We start from the raw sequence: 17,914 nt of genomic DNA on the forward strand, positions 1-17,914 counted from the left end.
ACCGACCGTTCCTGTGGAACAGACGTCTGGAGAGACGCGCCTTTTGTTTACGCGAGTTCTAATTGATCAAAACTTAAGCAAATTACGAACTATACTACTTGATGATAACCGACAGCATCAACAGAAAGAGGTTATATAGCAAAAATATAGGGTGAAAAAGAAAAGCGGAACGTTGCGCTGCTGAGCAAAAGGACTCGGAGGCGAAAAGCAAAAACGCCCGTGTGTACGAGATTTCGGCGCACGATATAGATCGCCAGGTGGTCAAAATTAATCCGGAGCCCTCCACTACAGCGCGCCTCATCGCCTGCGTTGCGTCGGCGCGTTAAACCCTAGAATCAATCAAAAGGACTCGGGTTCGATTCCCGGCCGCGGCGGCCGCTTTTGTGATGGAGGCGAAAAGCAAAAACGCCCGTGTGTACGAGATTTCGGCGCACGATAAAGATCCCCAGGTGGTCAAAATTAATCGGGAGCCCTCCACTACAGCGCGCCTCATCGCCTGCGTTGCGTCGGCGCGTTAAACCCTACAATCAATCAAAAGGACTCGGGTTCGATTCCCGGCCGCGGCGGCCGCTTTTGTGATGGGGGCGAAAAGCAAAAACGCCCGTGTGTACGAGATTTCGGCGCACGATAAAGATCCCCAGGTGGTCAAAATTAATCCGGAGCCCTCCACTACAGCGCGCCTCATCGCCTGCGTTGCGTCGGCGCGTTAAACCCTACAATCAATCAAAAGGACTCGGGTTCGATTCCCGGCCGCGGCGGCCGCTTTTGTGATGGAGGCGAAAAGCAAAAACGCCCGTGTGTACGAGATTTCGGCGCACGATAAAGATCCCCAGGTGGTCAAAATTAATCCGGAGCCCTCCACTACAGCGCGCCTCATCGCCTGCGTTGCGTCGGCGCGTTAAACCCTACAATCAATCAAAAGGACTCGGGTTCGATTCCCGGCCGCGGCGGCCGCTTTTGTGATGGAGGCGAAAAGCAAAAACGCCCGTGTGTACGAGATTTCGGCGCACAATAAAGATCCCCAGGTGGTCAAAATTAATCCGGAGCCCTCCACTACAGCGCGCCTCATCGCCTGCGTTGCGTCGGCGCGTTAAACCCTACAATCAATCAAAAGGACTCGAGTTCAATTCCCGGCCGCGGCGGCCGCTTTTGTGATGGAGGCGAAAAGCAAAAACGCCCGTGTGTGCGAGATTTCGGCACATGTTAAAGATCCCCAGCTGGTCAAAATTAATCCTTAGCCCTCCACTACAGCACGCCTCATCATCACCTGTGTAGCGTCGGCACGTTAGACCTCATAATCAATCGATCAATCAAAAAATGTCGAACCGGGGGCTAGAAGCGTGCGAGCAACTTGCGGGGGCCGGTGAGGGGCTGTAACCGATAACGTGGCAAACAAAGGTGTCCTTGAATGTTGGACCGCGCTTATCAATCGTATCACGCGCCTGCGGCTATAAACTGAACACTTTTCTCGCTCAATTATCTTTCATCCCAGATGCACCCGTAATGCAATCTCCGGGCAGTCTCCTACTGAGCCTAAACTTTGTGTACTAACTTCGGAGCAGAGTTGTTTGTTTCGAACCTTCGCCGGCGACATTTCGAGTTACCCTGAGAGCTCCTCGAGACTCTTTCGAGATAAGCGGAGGAAAATGCATGGAGTGCTTCGGCGAACGGCTGGGGATATAGAAAAGGCAGGAGTTGCCTGAAATGACACATTTAGCAGGGCGCTAGCTGATGAGGTTCAACTGTACTTTCATGACTTTATTTTAGTTTAACAGCGAAGCTATTTTGCAAATCGTAATGTTTCGTGTCCTCAGTTTAAAATACCGAGAAATTGCCTAGCGCGCGCAGGTGAACGCCGGCCTCGCGGCGACCGCCCGGCAGTTAACAAAACCAAGAAAATACCTAGCGCTCGTGTGTGCGTGCCTCGCGACGACCGCCCAGCGACCCCTGCGCACGTTCGCCAAGCCAAGCATACCCAATTAGGGAGATTGTCCAAGATTGGCAAAAAAACGTTCGCCGTAAGCGTGGCAACACTTGCTCGGAACGAGAAGGACACCAGCGTTCGCCATCATTGTTCAAATACTTGCTCAGAACGAGAAGGACACGTCATAGCACGCGCCCCTCCAAGGTGATGTCCAATGATTACCAATTGCAAAAAAAAGAAAGAAGATCACACTTTTAGCAACAATGATGGAGTAAAGGTCGTTGCGGCAGCGCAGATGAAGCAACTCGGCTGCAATCGCTGACTTAAATTTTCGTCATCGTCGTGAAGGTTGCGTAACGCTTTGCTAACTTCAAGTCTTGCGTGTTAGTGTGAGCTTCCTTCATTCTTTTTTTTTTTCTCTTGATTTTTGAGATTCCGTTCAACGAACTATCTCCATTACGTAAATCATAACGATTAAATATGTTAAATCCACCAATCATGCATTTTGTGCGAGAAGGGCAATTTTTAACGACGATATTCTTTCTTGGACTACTTAAAAGCGAAAACTTTGTCTGTCTGTCTGTCTGTCTGTCTGTCTGTCTGTCTGTCTGTCTGTCTGTCTGTCTGTGCATGTATGCATGTATGCATATATGCATGTATGCTTACATGTACAGTAATCCCTCGTTATAACGGACTCACTTTACTCGAAATATTGCTTTATTCGAAATTTCTTCTGATCCCAACCGAAAGACATGCATTTTAGGCCGCATTACTCGATGCGCATTAAGAGTTAACCCGCTTAGAGCGAAGTGGAGAGCAGAGGCACCGCCGAGCGGCGGCGACGCCGCGGCGAGTCGGGATGTCAACATGGCGGGTCAACGCAAGCTGGTGTTTCCCCAGCGATTTTCTCGAGCCGGTCATGCTCGATTCACCCCATCCGACTTTAGAAAAACGGTCCAAATGCGTGGTAGGGCTACTGAATTTTGTTCCAAGACATTGGTCAATGGCGTGGACGAGATGGTGAGCGAACACCGACACTTGTTCCATAGAATCGGCAGTGTCGTCGACAACAGGGCGTCAAAAAAACTCTTGTGTCGCAAACGTAACGGTTGCACAGCTCGGGAAAAAAATGCCCAGTGATCATGCAAAGCCGTAGTGCAAAACCGGTCAGTTTTCATGATTGTGCTGTGTATCCACAATAAGCGGTTAATCGTTTTTTTTAGCTCAACAAACACAACCTCAAACTCGAGCCATTGCGTTTGCGGTGCTATACAGCGCGAAACCCTCGTAGCGTTCCGTGACGCCCGCAGGCATGTATAAAACTGCCCACTGGCTATTTTATGTGCGGCTACCGTGGCGTCATGCAAGGCGTGGCCAAATCGGAGCAGGGGTTGATCGCGCCCAGCAAGAGCTTGAAACAGCCAAATAAGGGGTGCTTCAGTTTGTTGACTTCAGCCTGACCTTCCTGCCGCCCCATGTGTGCTGGTGCTATCAGCCACGTGCTAAGAAACCCCTGCTTCCTTACACCTCTAGTCACTCGAAGGTAATCAAGCAAGGTATAGCTTTTTCATCACTCAAAGCTGCTCTAACGAAGTCGTGCCCGCACAGCATTTCAGAAAGCTTTCAACAGCAAGTTCACCGGCTACAATGCGCAGGTTTCCCACGTCATGTACTCTCACGCACATGTGAAGAACTGGTTAAGCACCTCCCGGTCTCGGGATTGGCCGACGCTCTGGCCCCTGCAGTGAAGCCTGAACGGTTTGCTGTTCCATACGCACATAGGCTGTCCCATGGGCTAGAAAATGTAGCGCAGCGCTATGGTGTTGATGGGGTTTTTTCTGCGCCACATAAGCTTACCAAGATGTGTGCTCAAGTGCGCAGCCGCGCAGAGGGCACTCGCACAGAGGGTAGCTGTGGTGTGAAACGCAGACCAAGGTTTTTTCCGTGCAAGACGGGTATAGTTTATCGGCTTCCTCTTTCTTGTGGCAAGAGCTACCGTAATTACCCGATTCTAACGCGTACCTTTTTTCCGGAAAAATAGGCCGAAAAATCGCATGCGCGTTAGAATCGGATACGAAACCGAAATTGAGGAAGACTTCCTCCATGTTTAGCAACACTTTTTCGAACGCAGGAAGCATAAGCGCCTAGACTTTTCTATCGGCGTTCACAAAAATCGTCAAATCGTTCCACTTGCGCACTTTATAACAGCAATGGCAGCAGCGGCTCTCACGCGTTCAAAACGAGCGGTCGGCTGAAGCGTGCGGCTCTGGAGAAGCTCGCGTGACGGGCGTGTGAGGCGTGGGCCAGAAGGGTGGCATCGCGAACGCTCTTGGCGGCACCGAGGACGAGGTGTTGTGGTCAGCGGAAAGTGACGAGGAGTGAGATGAGTGAGATTACTCCGGGAAATAAATCGCCCATTTCTCCTGCATTCGGATGTCTGGGTCATAAAGTTCCGTGCGCGTTACAATCGGAAGTGCAAGTTGTTTTTTTTTTTTTTTTTTTTTTTGCCAGGGAAATCGGGTGCGTGTTAGAATCGGGGCGCGTTAGAATCGGGTAATTACGGTACGTAGGTCAGAATGGTCGATGTGTCAACACTCGCCTAGGCGAGCCTATAGAAGGTCGCTAAAAGAGACCACCTACTCCCGGCTGGCAGACCACTGCCGCGCATGCGGCTGCTATCCTTTGCTAAAAGAAACAACCGTTCTTCCTAGACACGCCAGGCAGACAGGCCGGGAAATTATTGAAGCGTTTCACATCAGGAAATTGGGAGCTAATTGTGTAAGCCAAACGTCGATTGCGCTGGGCGACAAAGAATGTGCGTACTTGGCGAGCACGTTCCGTTACGCTTGATGTTCCGATGTTTTGTATCCCAGTTATCAGCCAGGTGTGGCCCTCTGTTCATTCTTCATGAGTTTCATGTTAAGGTTTTGAGTGCTGACGATGTGGGGGAGGGGGTACGAGAGAGTGTGTTTCATTTGAATGGTTTGTTTCTCTTCTCTCTCTCTCTCTCTCTCTCTCTCTCTCTCTCTCTCTCTCTCTCTCTCTCTCTCTCTCTCTCTCTCTCTCTCTCTCTCTCTCTCTCTCTCTCTCTCTATCTTCTGTTGTAAACGTTTATTTTCCGCACGGATCCCGTGAATAAACTAGTTGTGAGACAGCGCTCGTCCTGTCCGTTCCCTTCGCCCACGTCTTTTTCGCGCTGTTTCCCAGAATGACGCCATACCAACTTGCCCAGCTCACCACTCTGATACAGCCAAAGCTCACTGCCTTTTTTGCACCTGAATACAGTTTTGCTTCACTGAATACATTGTGCTTTGTTTCCTCACAGCTATGGCGCAAGTAAAGCTAAAATGCTTCAGCTTTTCTCAAGTTGTCGCCTATATCGAAACACTGCTTATAACGAAATTTTTGGCCGTCCCGCTGACTTCGTTATAACGAGGGATTACTATATGTATGTATGCATGTATGTACGTACGCATGTATGTATGTATGTATGTATGTATGTACGTATTTATGTATGTATGTATGTACGTATTTATGTATGTATGTATGTATGTATGTATGTATGTATGTATGTATGTATGTACGTACGTACGTACGTACGTACGTACGTATGTATGTATGTATGGTCTGTCTGGCCCTCGATTCCGCCTGCCAGCGAAACGTTAAAAAAAATTTTCGAGCGAGCAGTTTATACAGGCAAAACATTTCCTAACTACTAAATCTGGTAGCATACGTCATGCTTATAAACACTGTCCAGCAATAAGAAAACATTAGGCATATTTCAGGCAAAACGTAATAACGGAACTGATACTAGCAGTGTTCCTTTAATTAAAAATAGATGTGGGCGTAGCTTTTGCTGTAGCAAAGAAAAATGGTACGTCAAAAAGTTTTTTCACCCCTAAATACAAACAGAGCACGAGCTCTGTTTGTATTATAACAGCTTGGGATATGGGCGGGAGAAAGGTGCGGCAGTCACGTAGTAGGGGCGGCAAAAGATTTTCCTCTTCGACATTTGCAGTGAAACGAGCAGTACGCGAATACTTTTTTCTATTTTTTTTTTCTTTCTGCTACTGTTCTTCTACGCACGTTTAAGGAATTTTATAGAAGCTCCAGTGATAAATATTTTCGGCCCAAATACCTTCGCAATGTACTTTTATTAATACTAACGAGCACAGTAACTAATTTTTTTTTTACAATCGGAGCTAGGTGCGTCAAGCGTCACCATCGGGACGTTTAGTACGGAATGACGAAAGTCCGTGAGTCACCGATTAGTTGCAAGCAGTGGGCGAGTTTGCGCTATGTCCATTCGGCTTTTCGTCATATTCAGTAGATTACGTCACTCTTATCGATACCCCTGACGATACCCGACACCTCCTTGAACGGTCTACCTTGCCGTTATCGCGAGCGGATCGAGTGTCCCTCCTCCTCACATGAGTATGCCGTTCAGTCACGCGTCTTTCACCAGAGGTGCGGTAACCGGGTCTATGCACGTACCCTATCCGATAAGAGCAAAGATTATTGTCGATAACTTTTAATACGGAGGAACTTCCTTTGAACGCCGCTCAAAGCTTGCACTGCGCGCCGAACTAGCCCACACGCCGACTGCCGCAGACGGGATAAATGGCTCCGACTATGCAGTGGCCTCCTCACCTGCCAAGGACTAGGTGTCTTGGGGTCTGCCCCGTCAACGTGACCATGTGGGAAGACGGTAATTGCACCAACTGTGCTCCTATTTATTGATTTGGTATTTAATTTTATTTGACATATCTTCGTTCAAAACTAAAACTGTTGCCCCATTTTCAATCCTTTGTCAGAAAGGTGTTTCCAGTAAGAAATGGCATCGCGCGGGCTAGCTTTCTTCCTAACAATTACGCCCGTTACCGCGTCTTTTCTTGTATTTGTGTTCTTCAGAGTTCGAATCGGTTTTATTCCGTCACGACTGTTTGTACAGAAGTATTTCATGCAGAATAAGGTAACATTGCCTGTAACCATATTGAGGGCGCCTGTACTTATTTAATAAACGTAAAGAACGTAGGTCGAGTGCGTTTAATGTAGTATTACATTTCGTTCGAACCCACACTGAAAAATGTCTGTGCGGCTTCAAATCGCTGCTGCGCATGCGCGCCACGTTCTAGAAATATTCGCCCCACGTTTTAGAAATACTCACTATACAGGGCGGACAAATGGAATAGTAGAAGCTGTGTATGAAATTGCAATAGCGGAATGCTTGAATATCCGACGTGCAATATTTAAACGACAGCAAAATTCTTCTCGGGAAATACAAATGGCCACAAATTACAATTCCTATTGAAAGTTAGCTGAGCAGCAAACCGCTTCTGTCAACGACGTTTTAGTTTGAAGCGTATACGGAACTAGCCAGCTACTCACGCCAATCAACCCACCGAAAGAAACTAAAACAATAGTAAAATCGCCCGTCTCTTCTCTATTTTGTTTTCTTTTGCAAGTTTAGTTAGTTTTCTTTTAAAGAAAATGTAGTACCATTAAGGATGACGAGGAAATTTTTCCGAAGCGGGAGTACTTCCCGAGCTGTAACAAAGCGTGCAATAGCAGGACATCATCGAGTGCCGGAGCGCAATTTATTGCGGTCTTTATTTTCTCTTTGCTAGCATTATCTAAAAAAACCCTAGGCATCTGCATTTATCTAAGCAACACACGGCTATCAATGCCGGAGTCATTACTGCGTGGGCGTTCAGCAACCGGCTATAATGTCCTTTAAATGGGCCACGAAGACAAGATACAGCTATGTCTAGTTCGAAGAAATAGCCTTTAGTAACTCACTTAACTCTATTCGAGCCACGAAAGACGTTTTTCTAACCAAAAAACCCCAGTAAGTATTGAAAAACTTTCATATTTCGCGCCGCAGTGACGCGATTTCGGCAGGAGGAACGTATTGTGGGGCAGCACTAAAAACATTCCCATCAGCGTGCCAACTGCAGGTTAGCATTCAAGTGATACGGTCAAACGGAACTAACGGCCCCTCTACAATTTCCCAGTCATGTTTCTTGGGGTGGCTTAGGTCTTTATGACGTCATAAACAAGATTGCGACGTCATAAAAAAGTCGCTGGAAAGTGGCATGGAAGTCGCTATGCTTCCTATGTTTTCTTAATATCCAGATTCCTTGTTCGTTGTTCGCGATAGGATTGACATCATTGGTATCCGGGAAAAGCTGTCTCCTTATGAACCAAACTTCTAGTTTGTCTTCATGACCCCTTTAAGTGTGGGAGAGGGAGCTCAAAACAAATACAGCCGCTTACGTGAGGAATACACGGAGGAGGAGCATTGTGAGCCATCTCCTCATCTCGCTCCTCGTTCGTGACGGAGACGCACACGTAGACAAAAAATTACACCAGCTTCCCGTATGGGAACCCTGAGTTGTATGCGAAGCAGCCATGGGGTCGCCTGAAGTTCCCATTAGTTTTCAGTTCGTCGTTTCCGTTGACGTTCAGCTTCGCGTGCCTTCGTTGTATCAGTAGCTTCTTGACGTACTTTGAACGAGTGAAGGACATAAGGCGCGTTCGTAGCACATGCTCCCGTCTCCGTTTGTAGCGCAGTGGTAAGAGCGCCACGTACCTCCCGTTGAGGCCAGAGAGTCGTGGGATCGAAACCGGGCGCCGCCTAACGATTTCTTTTTATAGTGGACTGCGCCGACGTGAGCCTAAACGCTGACGGGGCTGAAGAGACGCGCTTGCGCAGTAGAGAGCGGACAACGGCAACGAGGGAGGGAGGAACACAGTCCGAGCATGAAATGCTTCGCATCTAAAAACAAATTTGCAGAACTCCCTTTTTGTAGGAAATGGCGGGTAAATGCAAAAGCCGCTCTGTTATTATACCGGGCCATTTTAAAGTCAGCTTCACAATTATAGACCAGTGCATTGTTGGGAAGATAACTTTAGGAGCAACATAAGGCGACCGATGTCAAAGTGTGAAGTCCTTAACGCCTTTTAAATGTTTCCATGAGGCTTTATGTATATAGCTACACGGGCGCTTTACACCAAGTTTCTTTAAAAATAGCTTCACTACTTACGTAAAATCCATTGCTTGGAAGGCGCGAATTGGTCGGATATGCGTTCCGCTCGTCAACCGCATAGCGGGGTCAGAAGATACGCAGTTTGGACAAGATTTGGAACGCCTTGTTTGGGTTGGTTGTCTTGTATCTTCGTTCGCATTTTAAGCGAAGCTTATATGGCTAGACCTCCGTGCATTTTACATGTCCGCGAACAAAAACTCGGGGTGTTCCCAGCGTCTTCGAAGAGCAAGGTGTTTTATAGCGCGAGGTGTTGGAAAACGAACGTGCGCGGTTGGCTCGCTGTCACCACGAAAGTCGCACGCCGTTCAAAACGACAGTTGGACCTGCTGAAGCTTCTACGTCCCACCGCTCGGATATGCGTCTTGGGTAGATAAGTTAATAATGGATTATTCTCAAGATCAAAACCTGCCTTAGACCTCAAGGAACGTCTCATCTCTCGGATATGCGTTTCTAGTGCACTTTTCAAAAAAAGGTCGTGGCATTTACTAACGAAGAACTAACCAGTCACTTGTCCCAGTATAATACTGGGTATTTAGTGCTTTTAATAACTGGTTAGGCACAACCTAGTAAAAACTACGCGTGACAACGTGTATCGGCTGAGCGCGCAGTTCGACATAGACACATTCAATACGCACATATCACTCTTAGAAAACGAATAAATACAGCAAGAAAACCGACGGGACGCACGAGGAGAGCGAGTATAACTTAGTTACCTTAGAAATAGATCTGCTCTTCTTGCTTTTATAGCCAGCAGCCGAAAGTGCACTGATTGAGTCAGTAGGCTTCTCGCAAAAATCAAAAGGGAAAAGTGGAAATCGAGTGGGAAAAGTGCTGTAATTATTATTTTCCATAATTCATAGAATTTTGTTACTATCAGTTAATATTAGTATCAAACAAGCAGCAGTTACTAAGTTCACGGTCTAGATTAGAAACGATAACGTTTAAGTTCCATACTTAGTGGCAGGACCGTCCTGGGGTAGTAAATAGTAATAAATAGTACCTATAGTACCGTCCTGGGGGTAGTAAAGTTCGCAAGGATTTAGTAAAAACATCCCGTTACTACCTTTTTGCCAGCACTTTTGTTAAGAGTGTAGATTAGTTATAAAATAGGCACCCCCTTCAAGATCAACTGCCGTAAATGCTCGAGAAAAGTGACATTTGTTCATACGTGTACCTGAAATTTTGTGTCACCTCTGTGACGTGTGCTAAAAGCTTTGCTGGCAATCGACCTTCACAGAGTGTGATGGCTCAAGATTTTTCTCTACAGTGCGTTTTAAGCATTGTGCAATTTGCAACTTCTGTTAGACCGGGAAGGTGTTAGTGGTTTGCCAGAGTCTTGAGAAGGAGCACCGTTCGCTCAATGACGGTACTTTGCAGGTCGCTCAACCGACAACACTGGGATCTACCAAGTTACCCTCGTAGTGGCTGCTGTCTTTATGGCGGTCGTATTCGCAGTCTTTGTCGCCTGCGTTGTTAAAAGGTGAGTTCGTTTTTAACCCTGCTCGTAGCATGATCTCGTGAGATATCTACGATGCGAGGTATACCAGTCATGCCACAGCTGCCAGCACCTGTGGCATGGCTCAGCGTAAAAGATTAGATAGTCAGATTCCACAAAATAGGCTAAGCAGCCCAAAAAAACAGTTCACGTTGAAAATTTACAAGACAAATGTTTTAACGTCATTCTAGCCAGTTTTGTCACTTGAAGTATCATGCAAAAAAAGGTGGTATTTATGCTACAAAGGCTACAGAAGTCCACTTGCTTAAACAGTCCGCGCGGGTCACGGTTAGCGACATTTCATGTTCGCGCACATATTCCAGCCCTGTTTACGCCGGGGTTATTGTTGCTGCTGCGACCCATAAAACCGATAAATATTTATTAATGCGAAATCCAGTGTCCAGCGCGTCCGGCGTCTGTGTCACTCCTCACGTTTGTGGTATACCGCCGGTGATCGACGCGGCATTGTTACTCTAGACGGGAGGGGCCGCGGTATTCATGTTCATGTGGAGAGGGGGAATGACTGTTTTGAGAAGGATAACCTTCTTTTGGGGCAAACTCCTAAACTTCGGTTTGGCTCCGACGCAAGTGACGACTCTTTCTTGGGGCTTATGAGGAAAATACGACACGGCAAAACTCCCAAGGAAGCCCTCGGCGGTGTTCAACTGGACATAAGTGCTTTCGCATTCACAACTCATAAAAACCGCTTAAGTGTTCTCCGAGGGCTTTTTTGTTTTGTTTTGTTTTGAAGCCATCGAGGAGGAATTCCTCATTTACTGCTGCTGTGAGTAAGGTCATCGTGGGAGAATTTTCCCTGGTACTCAGCACTAATACTGTTATTTTTATAGGGACCTTCTATCCTTTTGAAACAAACGGGTGCAAACGCGTTGGGTTCCATTCAAGGCCGTCTTCCTCAAAAAATAACAATTGAAGGATTTATCAGCGTGATGATAGCAGTGATTTAATCCCGTGATTATCGGGTAATAATCATGCAGTGACTATCAGTTGCAGTCAGGTCATCCAAGGATGTCCATGAGAAGCAAGAGCAGCATTTTCTCCAGAAATTGCATGGAGCGTACAGCATGCACAACAATGGACCATCAAGCATGAACTTGTCCAGACCGGCCGTGATTTGACTTATAGATCACAGAATGGGCGAACAATCCCTTGCCCACGATTTCGGTCTAAATTTACTAAGTTGCGTGGTGCAAGAGCGCATTTTCCCATAGTACAGGGCATGGGCCAACCATGGTGCTCCCAAGCGTTTTGCTTCATTATTAGTGTCTACACATCATCTCAAAACAACCTGCTTTACTCTTTGTCTGTTTGCCTTTTCTTGCGAAAGGACGTGCGAGCGTTCCAGAGAGCTGGCCGAAAGGATGCGCGAACTGTCCGCGGATGTCTACACGGTCCCGGCCGAATTCGCAGGGCTGGAAAAGCCGCCATCCTACACAGAAATTGTAGAGATTGACAACATGGTGAGCCACTGCTGTATTGCATTCCTCGCTTGAATTTTTCCTTCCTGACCGATGTATACTCAGTTGGGGCAAGTGAGTTCGTCCGTTCGCGGAAGCACATTTTTGAAACGCTTTTAACGCTTACGATGACAATTGTGCTGATAGGTAATTACAAACGTGCCGGAAGAGGGCAGGACTGCGCTTCTGAATTCTTTTTTTTTTGCTTTTCCTGAGCTGTCAACGTTTATTGCGAGAAAATAAAATCGACAAACTTCTGCATCTGCTTTTTGTCCGAAATATGTTCACTAAGCACAAAAACAGGAAAAAGGACAAAATGTTTTGACGAAAAAATTGTGTGCGTAGGTGCGCATGAGGCGCTTGGTAGTTCTTCCTTCACGTATGTCCCGAATCATAAAATGAGTAGAAACAACATCTGAACATCAGGTCAGGGTCTTTTGCTTGAAAGTAATTAAAGAAGCAAGTGCAGTCACCTTGCCCTTAATGAGCCATTGAATGCGTAAAACGAGAAAGTCAACCTACCAGATTAGCGACCAATCAGCAGGCAGGCAAGAAAGTTTGGCTTCCCACTATGCATGTGGTAAGCTGGTGTAACGTATTCTGATTGCCAGACCCTCAGCTAGCATATCGGCGTGAGTCCCAAAGCAATTTTGTTTTCGCGACATTCGCGACGACACGGCGGTACGCCATGTCGTCTCAATGTTGTCGCGGATGATAATGCATCTACCCTGGACCTCCGAATTACTAGGCCTGTTACTGCAAGATTTCGGTTCAAAGGAGTAGTGACACCATATTTGTGTATTTCGGTTTTTGGGGTCCGATGTGTCCGTACTACCCCATAAAACGTAACGCACTAGTTAAGTGTGGCCAACGTGCTGCCGATTATGAATTAAAGCGCCATTCTTGGCGTCAGTTTCGGTTTCACCCGCTGAGAGCCCGGGTGCAAGCACGGGGGCTCTAAGGCGGCCATGACGTCAGATTTTCTGTTCATGCCAGGAGGCAACCTTTCACGACGCCCCTTCCCCCTATCTCAATTAAATATTACTTCCACCGCATTCAACCGGTCTGAAACTGCCCAAAGTTGCGGCCGGCGAGGCGAAATAGACAAGACACCACCAAAATGTTTACTTTGTGTTGTTGTCGGTTTCATTCCGACCATTATGCGTGTCGCTCGCTGAGAGGGAAGAGACAGACCACTCCGAGTTATACCGGCAGAAAGTGTCGTCACACAAAGTGTCGTCACACAAACAAACCCGGCAAAGTTCAAAGCTGCCATAGACAACCTTTTGCACTGTATATTTTTGTGTCATGTATGCGATTATCATTAGTGGTGTTTGTTTGTTTGTTGCCATTGTATGTTTTTTTTTATGAAAATAGCTTGCTTGAAACCCTCTGTATTCGTGATATGCTTGTTCTGTTGTAATTTTTTCTCATGTTTGTTGTTCGGTTGTTGTGCAACTTTCGCGCTTCACCACCCCTCATGTAAAACCCCACCCATTGGGGTCTTTGAAGTATCTGTACATAAAAATAAAAAAAAAAAACTCTTCTACGTCACACCCCTCCACAGGCGGAACTTCCGTCACAGAGCGGCTGAGCCAAGCGTTTCCGGGTCTCTCAATTTAAAATTGGTTCCAAGCGACGTTTGACGCCCGTAATCGTAGGAAGGCAACTTGGCAGCTTTATTGAAGCGAACCATATAAGTTTTTGAAAGTCGAACTTATGTATCAGCACTTTTGTTTAAGCGCCAGCGACAACTCCAGGAAAAGGGCACTGCTAAATACGTTTTATTTCGCATTCACTGCGATTACAAATCTATGAAAACACACAATGTGATAAGACACCATGATGTTTTTGGCGCTGCGTGCTGTGCCGTATGGTTTCATTTTGTAGCTTTATATCTACAATAACAGTGAATGCGAAATCAAGAGTAGTTAGTACGCCCCTGTCCTGCCTATATTATTATCGGAGATTAAACCTAACTCTTGCAATGAAACACAATCTATAGACCGTATCGGCACTTTATTTCAGCCTGCCATTGTTTTTTTTTTCCTTCAGTGTTGCGCTAAAGGATTCTCTGTGCACACGCGCACACACGAAAGAAAATCAAGACGGGTTGAATATTGTTAAGAAAGTTTATTCCTAATTACCGAACGTTTCCGGTTTGGTTTTTAGTGTATGCGATAGACCTTGCTGCTGTCGTATTGTACCCAGCTCCGAGGGACGTCAAACTACGGTGCCAAAATCGGCGTCAGAGCAGACACAATCTCAGTTAGCAGCACAGAGTTAGCGGCAAGCCTCGTTTTCACGCCGATTCTCGGATAAGTACGACATAACGGTGCCCATGCCTAACACATCAGCTAGCGCATGACAAAAACAAAGCGTATTGTTCGCGCTTGATTCCTCCTTTGTGTGGCTAGCAAAGCGCTCGCCAGTTGGGCGTGCTAGCGCTGATATATTTTTTATTATTCGCAGGAGTGGGATTGTTAAAGTTCATCATTTTCAAACAATGGTGTCCAGGAGATCGTTTTTTTTTTAATTCTAGTGCTTTTCGAAACAACTATACCTCGCACGGTAACCATATCGTTCATTCTCAGTGATGCCCTGACCGCGATAGCGGCACATGCCCGTGAGTGCAAACGCCCCGATGTGCTTTGGTTTACCCATTCACCTCGATCGATTAACGAAACAAGCACCGCATTTGCAATATCTGTGCTAACGTCGATCGCATTCTCTCTAAGACACGTATTTTTTCAGACAGTGTGCGCGAAAACAGTGCGGCTGAGCTCAGTGAACTCGCTACAAACTTTTTAACTCACACACGCTGTCGAAGTAAGTAACAATATTTTTCTAACTCAGGATGACCGACCGCCGCGACCATTTTGGAACGGTCATTACTTGCAGCGCTACAGACAATGAAGTTCACGTTCGTTTCCGCCTTTTTCTAAAAACATGAAAGGCGGCACTTTCCGCTTAAAAATACCGATCGCTTATCTTTTTCATTGTTCAGAAAACACTAAACGAGGCGATAAAGGGCGCAAGGCTCACAAAGACTCGAAATTGACTGAAAAGGGAGGACGGACAAAAATGAATGCACCCCCCCCCCCCCCCCCCCCCAGCAGGGCGAACTTAAGTCCAAAAGAAATATCATCAGTAATTACACTGTCCCGCTCTTTTTAGTACATAATTATCACGCCATTGCACTTATTCTCTTAATATGGCGTATGCTTCAATAGTCTCTCTTGCGATCTGACCCTTGTGCTTAGCGATAGGCATTGTCTGCAGTGAACAGCCGCACGCGCGTCAATGAGCCGGCAAGTGCGCTTAAACATTGTTCTTCAGCGCACGCTTGTACTGTTTTAATCTAACAACCAGGAAGCGCCCAGTATGGCCAACTTATTAGCCATCGCATACAAGGCGCGCCACAGACGAACTCCGTTGCACAAGGAATGCACTTACCCGCGGATCTTGAACCCCTTGCTTTAGCTCTATCTTGGATGGCTGAGCCGATGTCGACCAGTATTTTTACACGCTGAAAGCGCCCATTTCGCACCATATCTGGAGATGCCACTTTTTTGAGTTCATGCAATACGCGATACACATAAGGAATCCAAGCGGGCCTATAGTCAAGGACGTCTTAGAATTTTAGAATTAAGGGAAAATGCTTGAGCAGGCTCCGAGCGACAAACGGGGCAGATTCCGCGGGTTCCGTTGGCCGCCGCTTGTGAAAGTTGCTATTACATGGATCCTACATTGGTCAGCGACGAACGGAAGCGCGCAACCTGATTTTTTGTTCTAAGCAACGGATGTTTTATCTAGTTGACATTGGCACAGCCCTCCTTTCTTGCTCGAAACAAGAGGGCTGTCCGCCTACTGAAACATTTCGCTCGTCATACACAGTACGCTGACTTGCTAAAAATTCCAGAATGAGCGGCGTGCCTGAACATGCTTTGGAACCGCTTCTTTAACGCATCCCTTTGGCTATGACGTCTTTTATTGTATTTCAGTGCCCGGGCTCGTAACTAGGGCCGTGTTTTAAATGCAGAGCATTTCAGTAACTCACGATGTCACCCGCGTTGGCGTCCGTAGTCCGCATCGCTCCCCGTCGGTCTGGCATTGGATTGGATTCGATTGGATTGGATTGGCTTGGCTTGGATTGGATTGGATTGGTTTGGATTTGGATTGGATTGGATTGGATTGGATTGGATTAAAGTGGATTGTGTTGGATTGTGTTGCGTCATAGCCGCGCCACGTTGCGTCATAGCCGCTCCACGTTGCGTCATAGCCGCGGCAGGGGGTTCACGGCACGTTTCACCATCGACTTCATCGACAATGTCTACGCGGGAAGAGAAGGCGGCGCGGCGGCGTGCTGCGGGTGCTGAGCGCAAGCGCCGCAAGCGAGCCGCCGACGCCGAACTTCGCCAGCGAGAAGCCGCAGCCATTCGTGAACGTCGGGCGGCGATGCGGGAGGGAAAACAAGCACAAAAAGAACAGAACTCCTGCTGGCGCAGTTTCAGGCAGGGGGCGCGCGAGCACTGCGAAGGCGGGAAATTTGAAATGCGTCGGGTGGTAGCAGTGAGCGGATAACGGCGCTACAGCCCATTATGGCGAATCAGTGCTCTGCATTTCCAACAGTTTTCACGTAGAGTGGAACGGCTGTAACTTTCTTTTTTTAAACCGTAGCTAACGCTGATAACAGCCATGTCCCTGCCTTGACGTCAACAGCAGATCAAGGAACTTACATTGGCCTTCTGTAGGGAAGTTCTGTTCTTAACTGGAATTGCTGGCCACAGTTCCTGAACAGTTCTGGTACTGTAGAACTGTTCAAGTCCCACCTTTGCACTAAAACTAGATAATAATCTGAACATTTTTTTCCATGAACACATCCTGTAACATCTCTTCTACTAGAAGATAATAATTTCGAAGTAACAAATATGTCATGCTCAACGCAAACGGAACGTAAACTAGACAATTTGAAAAGTCAGAGATCCGGTGGGAGCTCCTTGAAGCATTTCTCGCGCACTAAGATCAACGTCACCGGGGGAGCTTTAGTGATCGTCTGTAGGGCTTGGCTCACGGTGTTAAGAACTAGCGCAAAATTGTCAAGCATGTCGTAGACCATGTATTTGTGGCTCTTGTAAGACAGCGACACAGAAACGCCTCTCACTCTAGTCTGGCCGTACTCTGCCAAATGTCAGGAACTCTGCAGGCACCCATGTTTCCATTGGCATTCGAGATTTCAGTTGGGCTTACGCTCTTCATTTCTGTAATGTCTGAACCTAGGCTTTCAGTTCATGGCTGGAAGCATCACAAACCCTCCCCTGGCTTCAGTATCCCAAACGCCACACAGACAATCGGGCGATAGATGTCTCGTGAAAACGTTTAACGTTTGGTAAAAACAGCTGCGCGACCAGCCACTCCGTGTGTTTTTGCGTTTTTAAGTGGCAGCTATTCCTGTAAAAAATTTTGGCTGAGAAATTAGGTACTATTTATCCCCACTTCTATTCTTTCTATATTTATAGCTACCCCTCTCTCTATCAGTTGAAACAACTTGTTTCTGTAGCTGAGGTCAAACACAATGCCACGCATGCGCAGTGCGACTGTCCCTTTGTGTGGCTGGAAACCATCTTTTGAGTATTGCCTTAAAAAATTGTAATAATAGTTAATAGAACCGGTATAATTCAGTGCCCTCAGTGACTTTACATTACATTTTCATTTTGCTGCAATGAAGATGTCACTAAATACATTTCCAACAGAGGACCTACGGTAGAGCACCCGGCGGGTTCAAATTCCGACAGATGTCTGTGTTTTACTCGCCACCGTTTCTATAAGCAAACGGGTTACCGCACCTCCAAAGACGAGGTAAAACAGGTTCCCGTTTTTCTTTTTTTTTAGATGCACCGATACGAACACTGGTCGTACTGCAAAAGTTTCTGTATTAAAAGATTTTTCTTCCTTTTTTCCTTAAAGGAGC

The 17,914-nt window shown here is 46.8% G+C and overlaps 1 protein-coding gene across 2 annotated transcripts in view; it reads left to right on the forward strand.

The window, feature by feature from the left end:
- The window catches only part of LOC144152774 (uncharacterized), a 46,089-nt gene that overhangs the window by 15,145 nt on the left and 13,030 nt on the right, over positions 1-17,914 (forward strand). Inside the window, exons 1-3 of one of the 2 annotated variants that reach the window (XM_077684217.1) lie at positions 6,477-6,632; positions 10,351-10,453; positions 11,814-11,946. In XM_077684217.1, the coding sequence (XP_077540343.1) occupies positions 6,545-6,632; positions 10,351-10,453; positions 11,814-11,946 (324 nt within the window). In that variant the 5' untranslated portion in view covers positions 6,477-6,544. Of the gene's footprint in view, positions 1-6,476; positions 6,633-10,350; positions 10,454-11,813; positions 11,947-17,914 lie in introns of those variants that run through there. The other variant, XM_077684216.1, reaches the window with a different exon arrangement.

The sequence above is a fragment of the Haemaphysalis longicornis genome, unplaced genomic scaffold, assembly GCF_048455015.1.
Source record: "Haemaphysalis longicornis isolate Haplotype H1 unplaced genomic scaffold, Haemaphysalis longicornis Haplotype H1 scaffold_9, whole genome shotgun sequence".
In the NCBI taxonomy this organism is placed as follows: Eukaryota; Metazoa; Arthropoda; class Arachnida; order Ixodida; family Ixodidae; genus Haemaphysalis; species Haemaphysalis longicornis.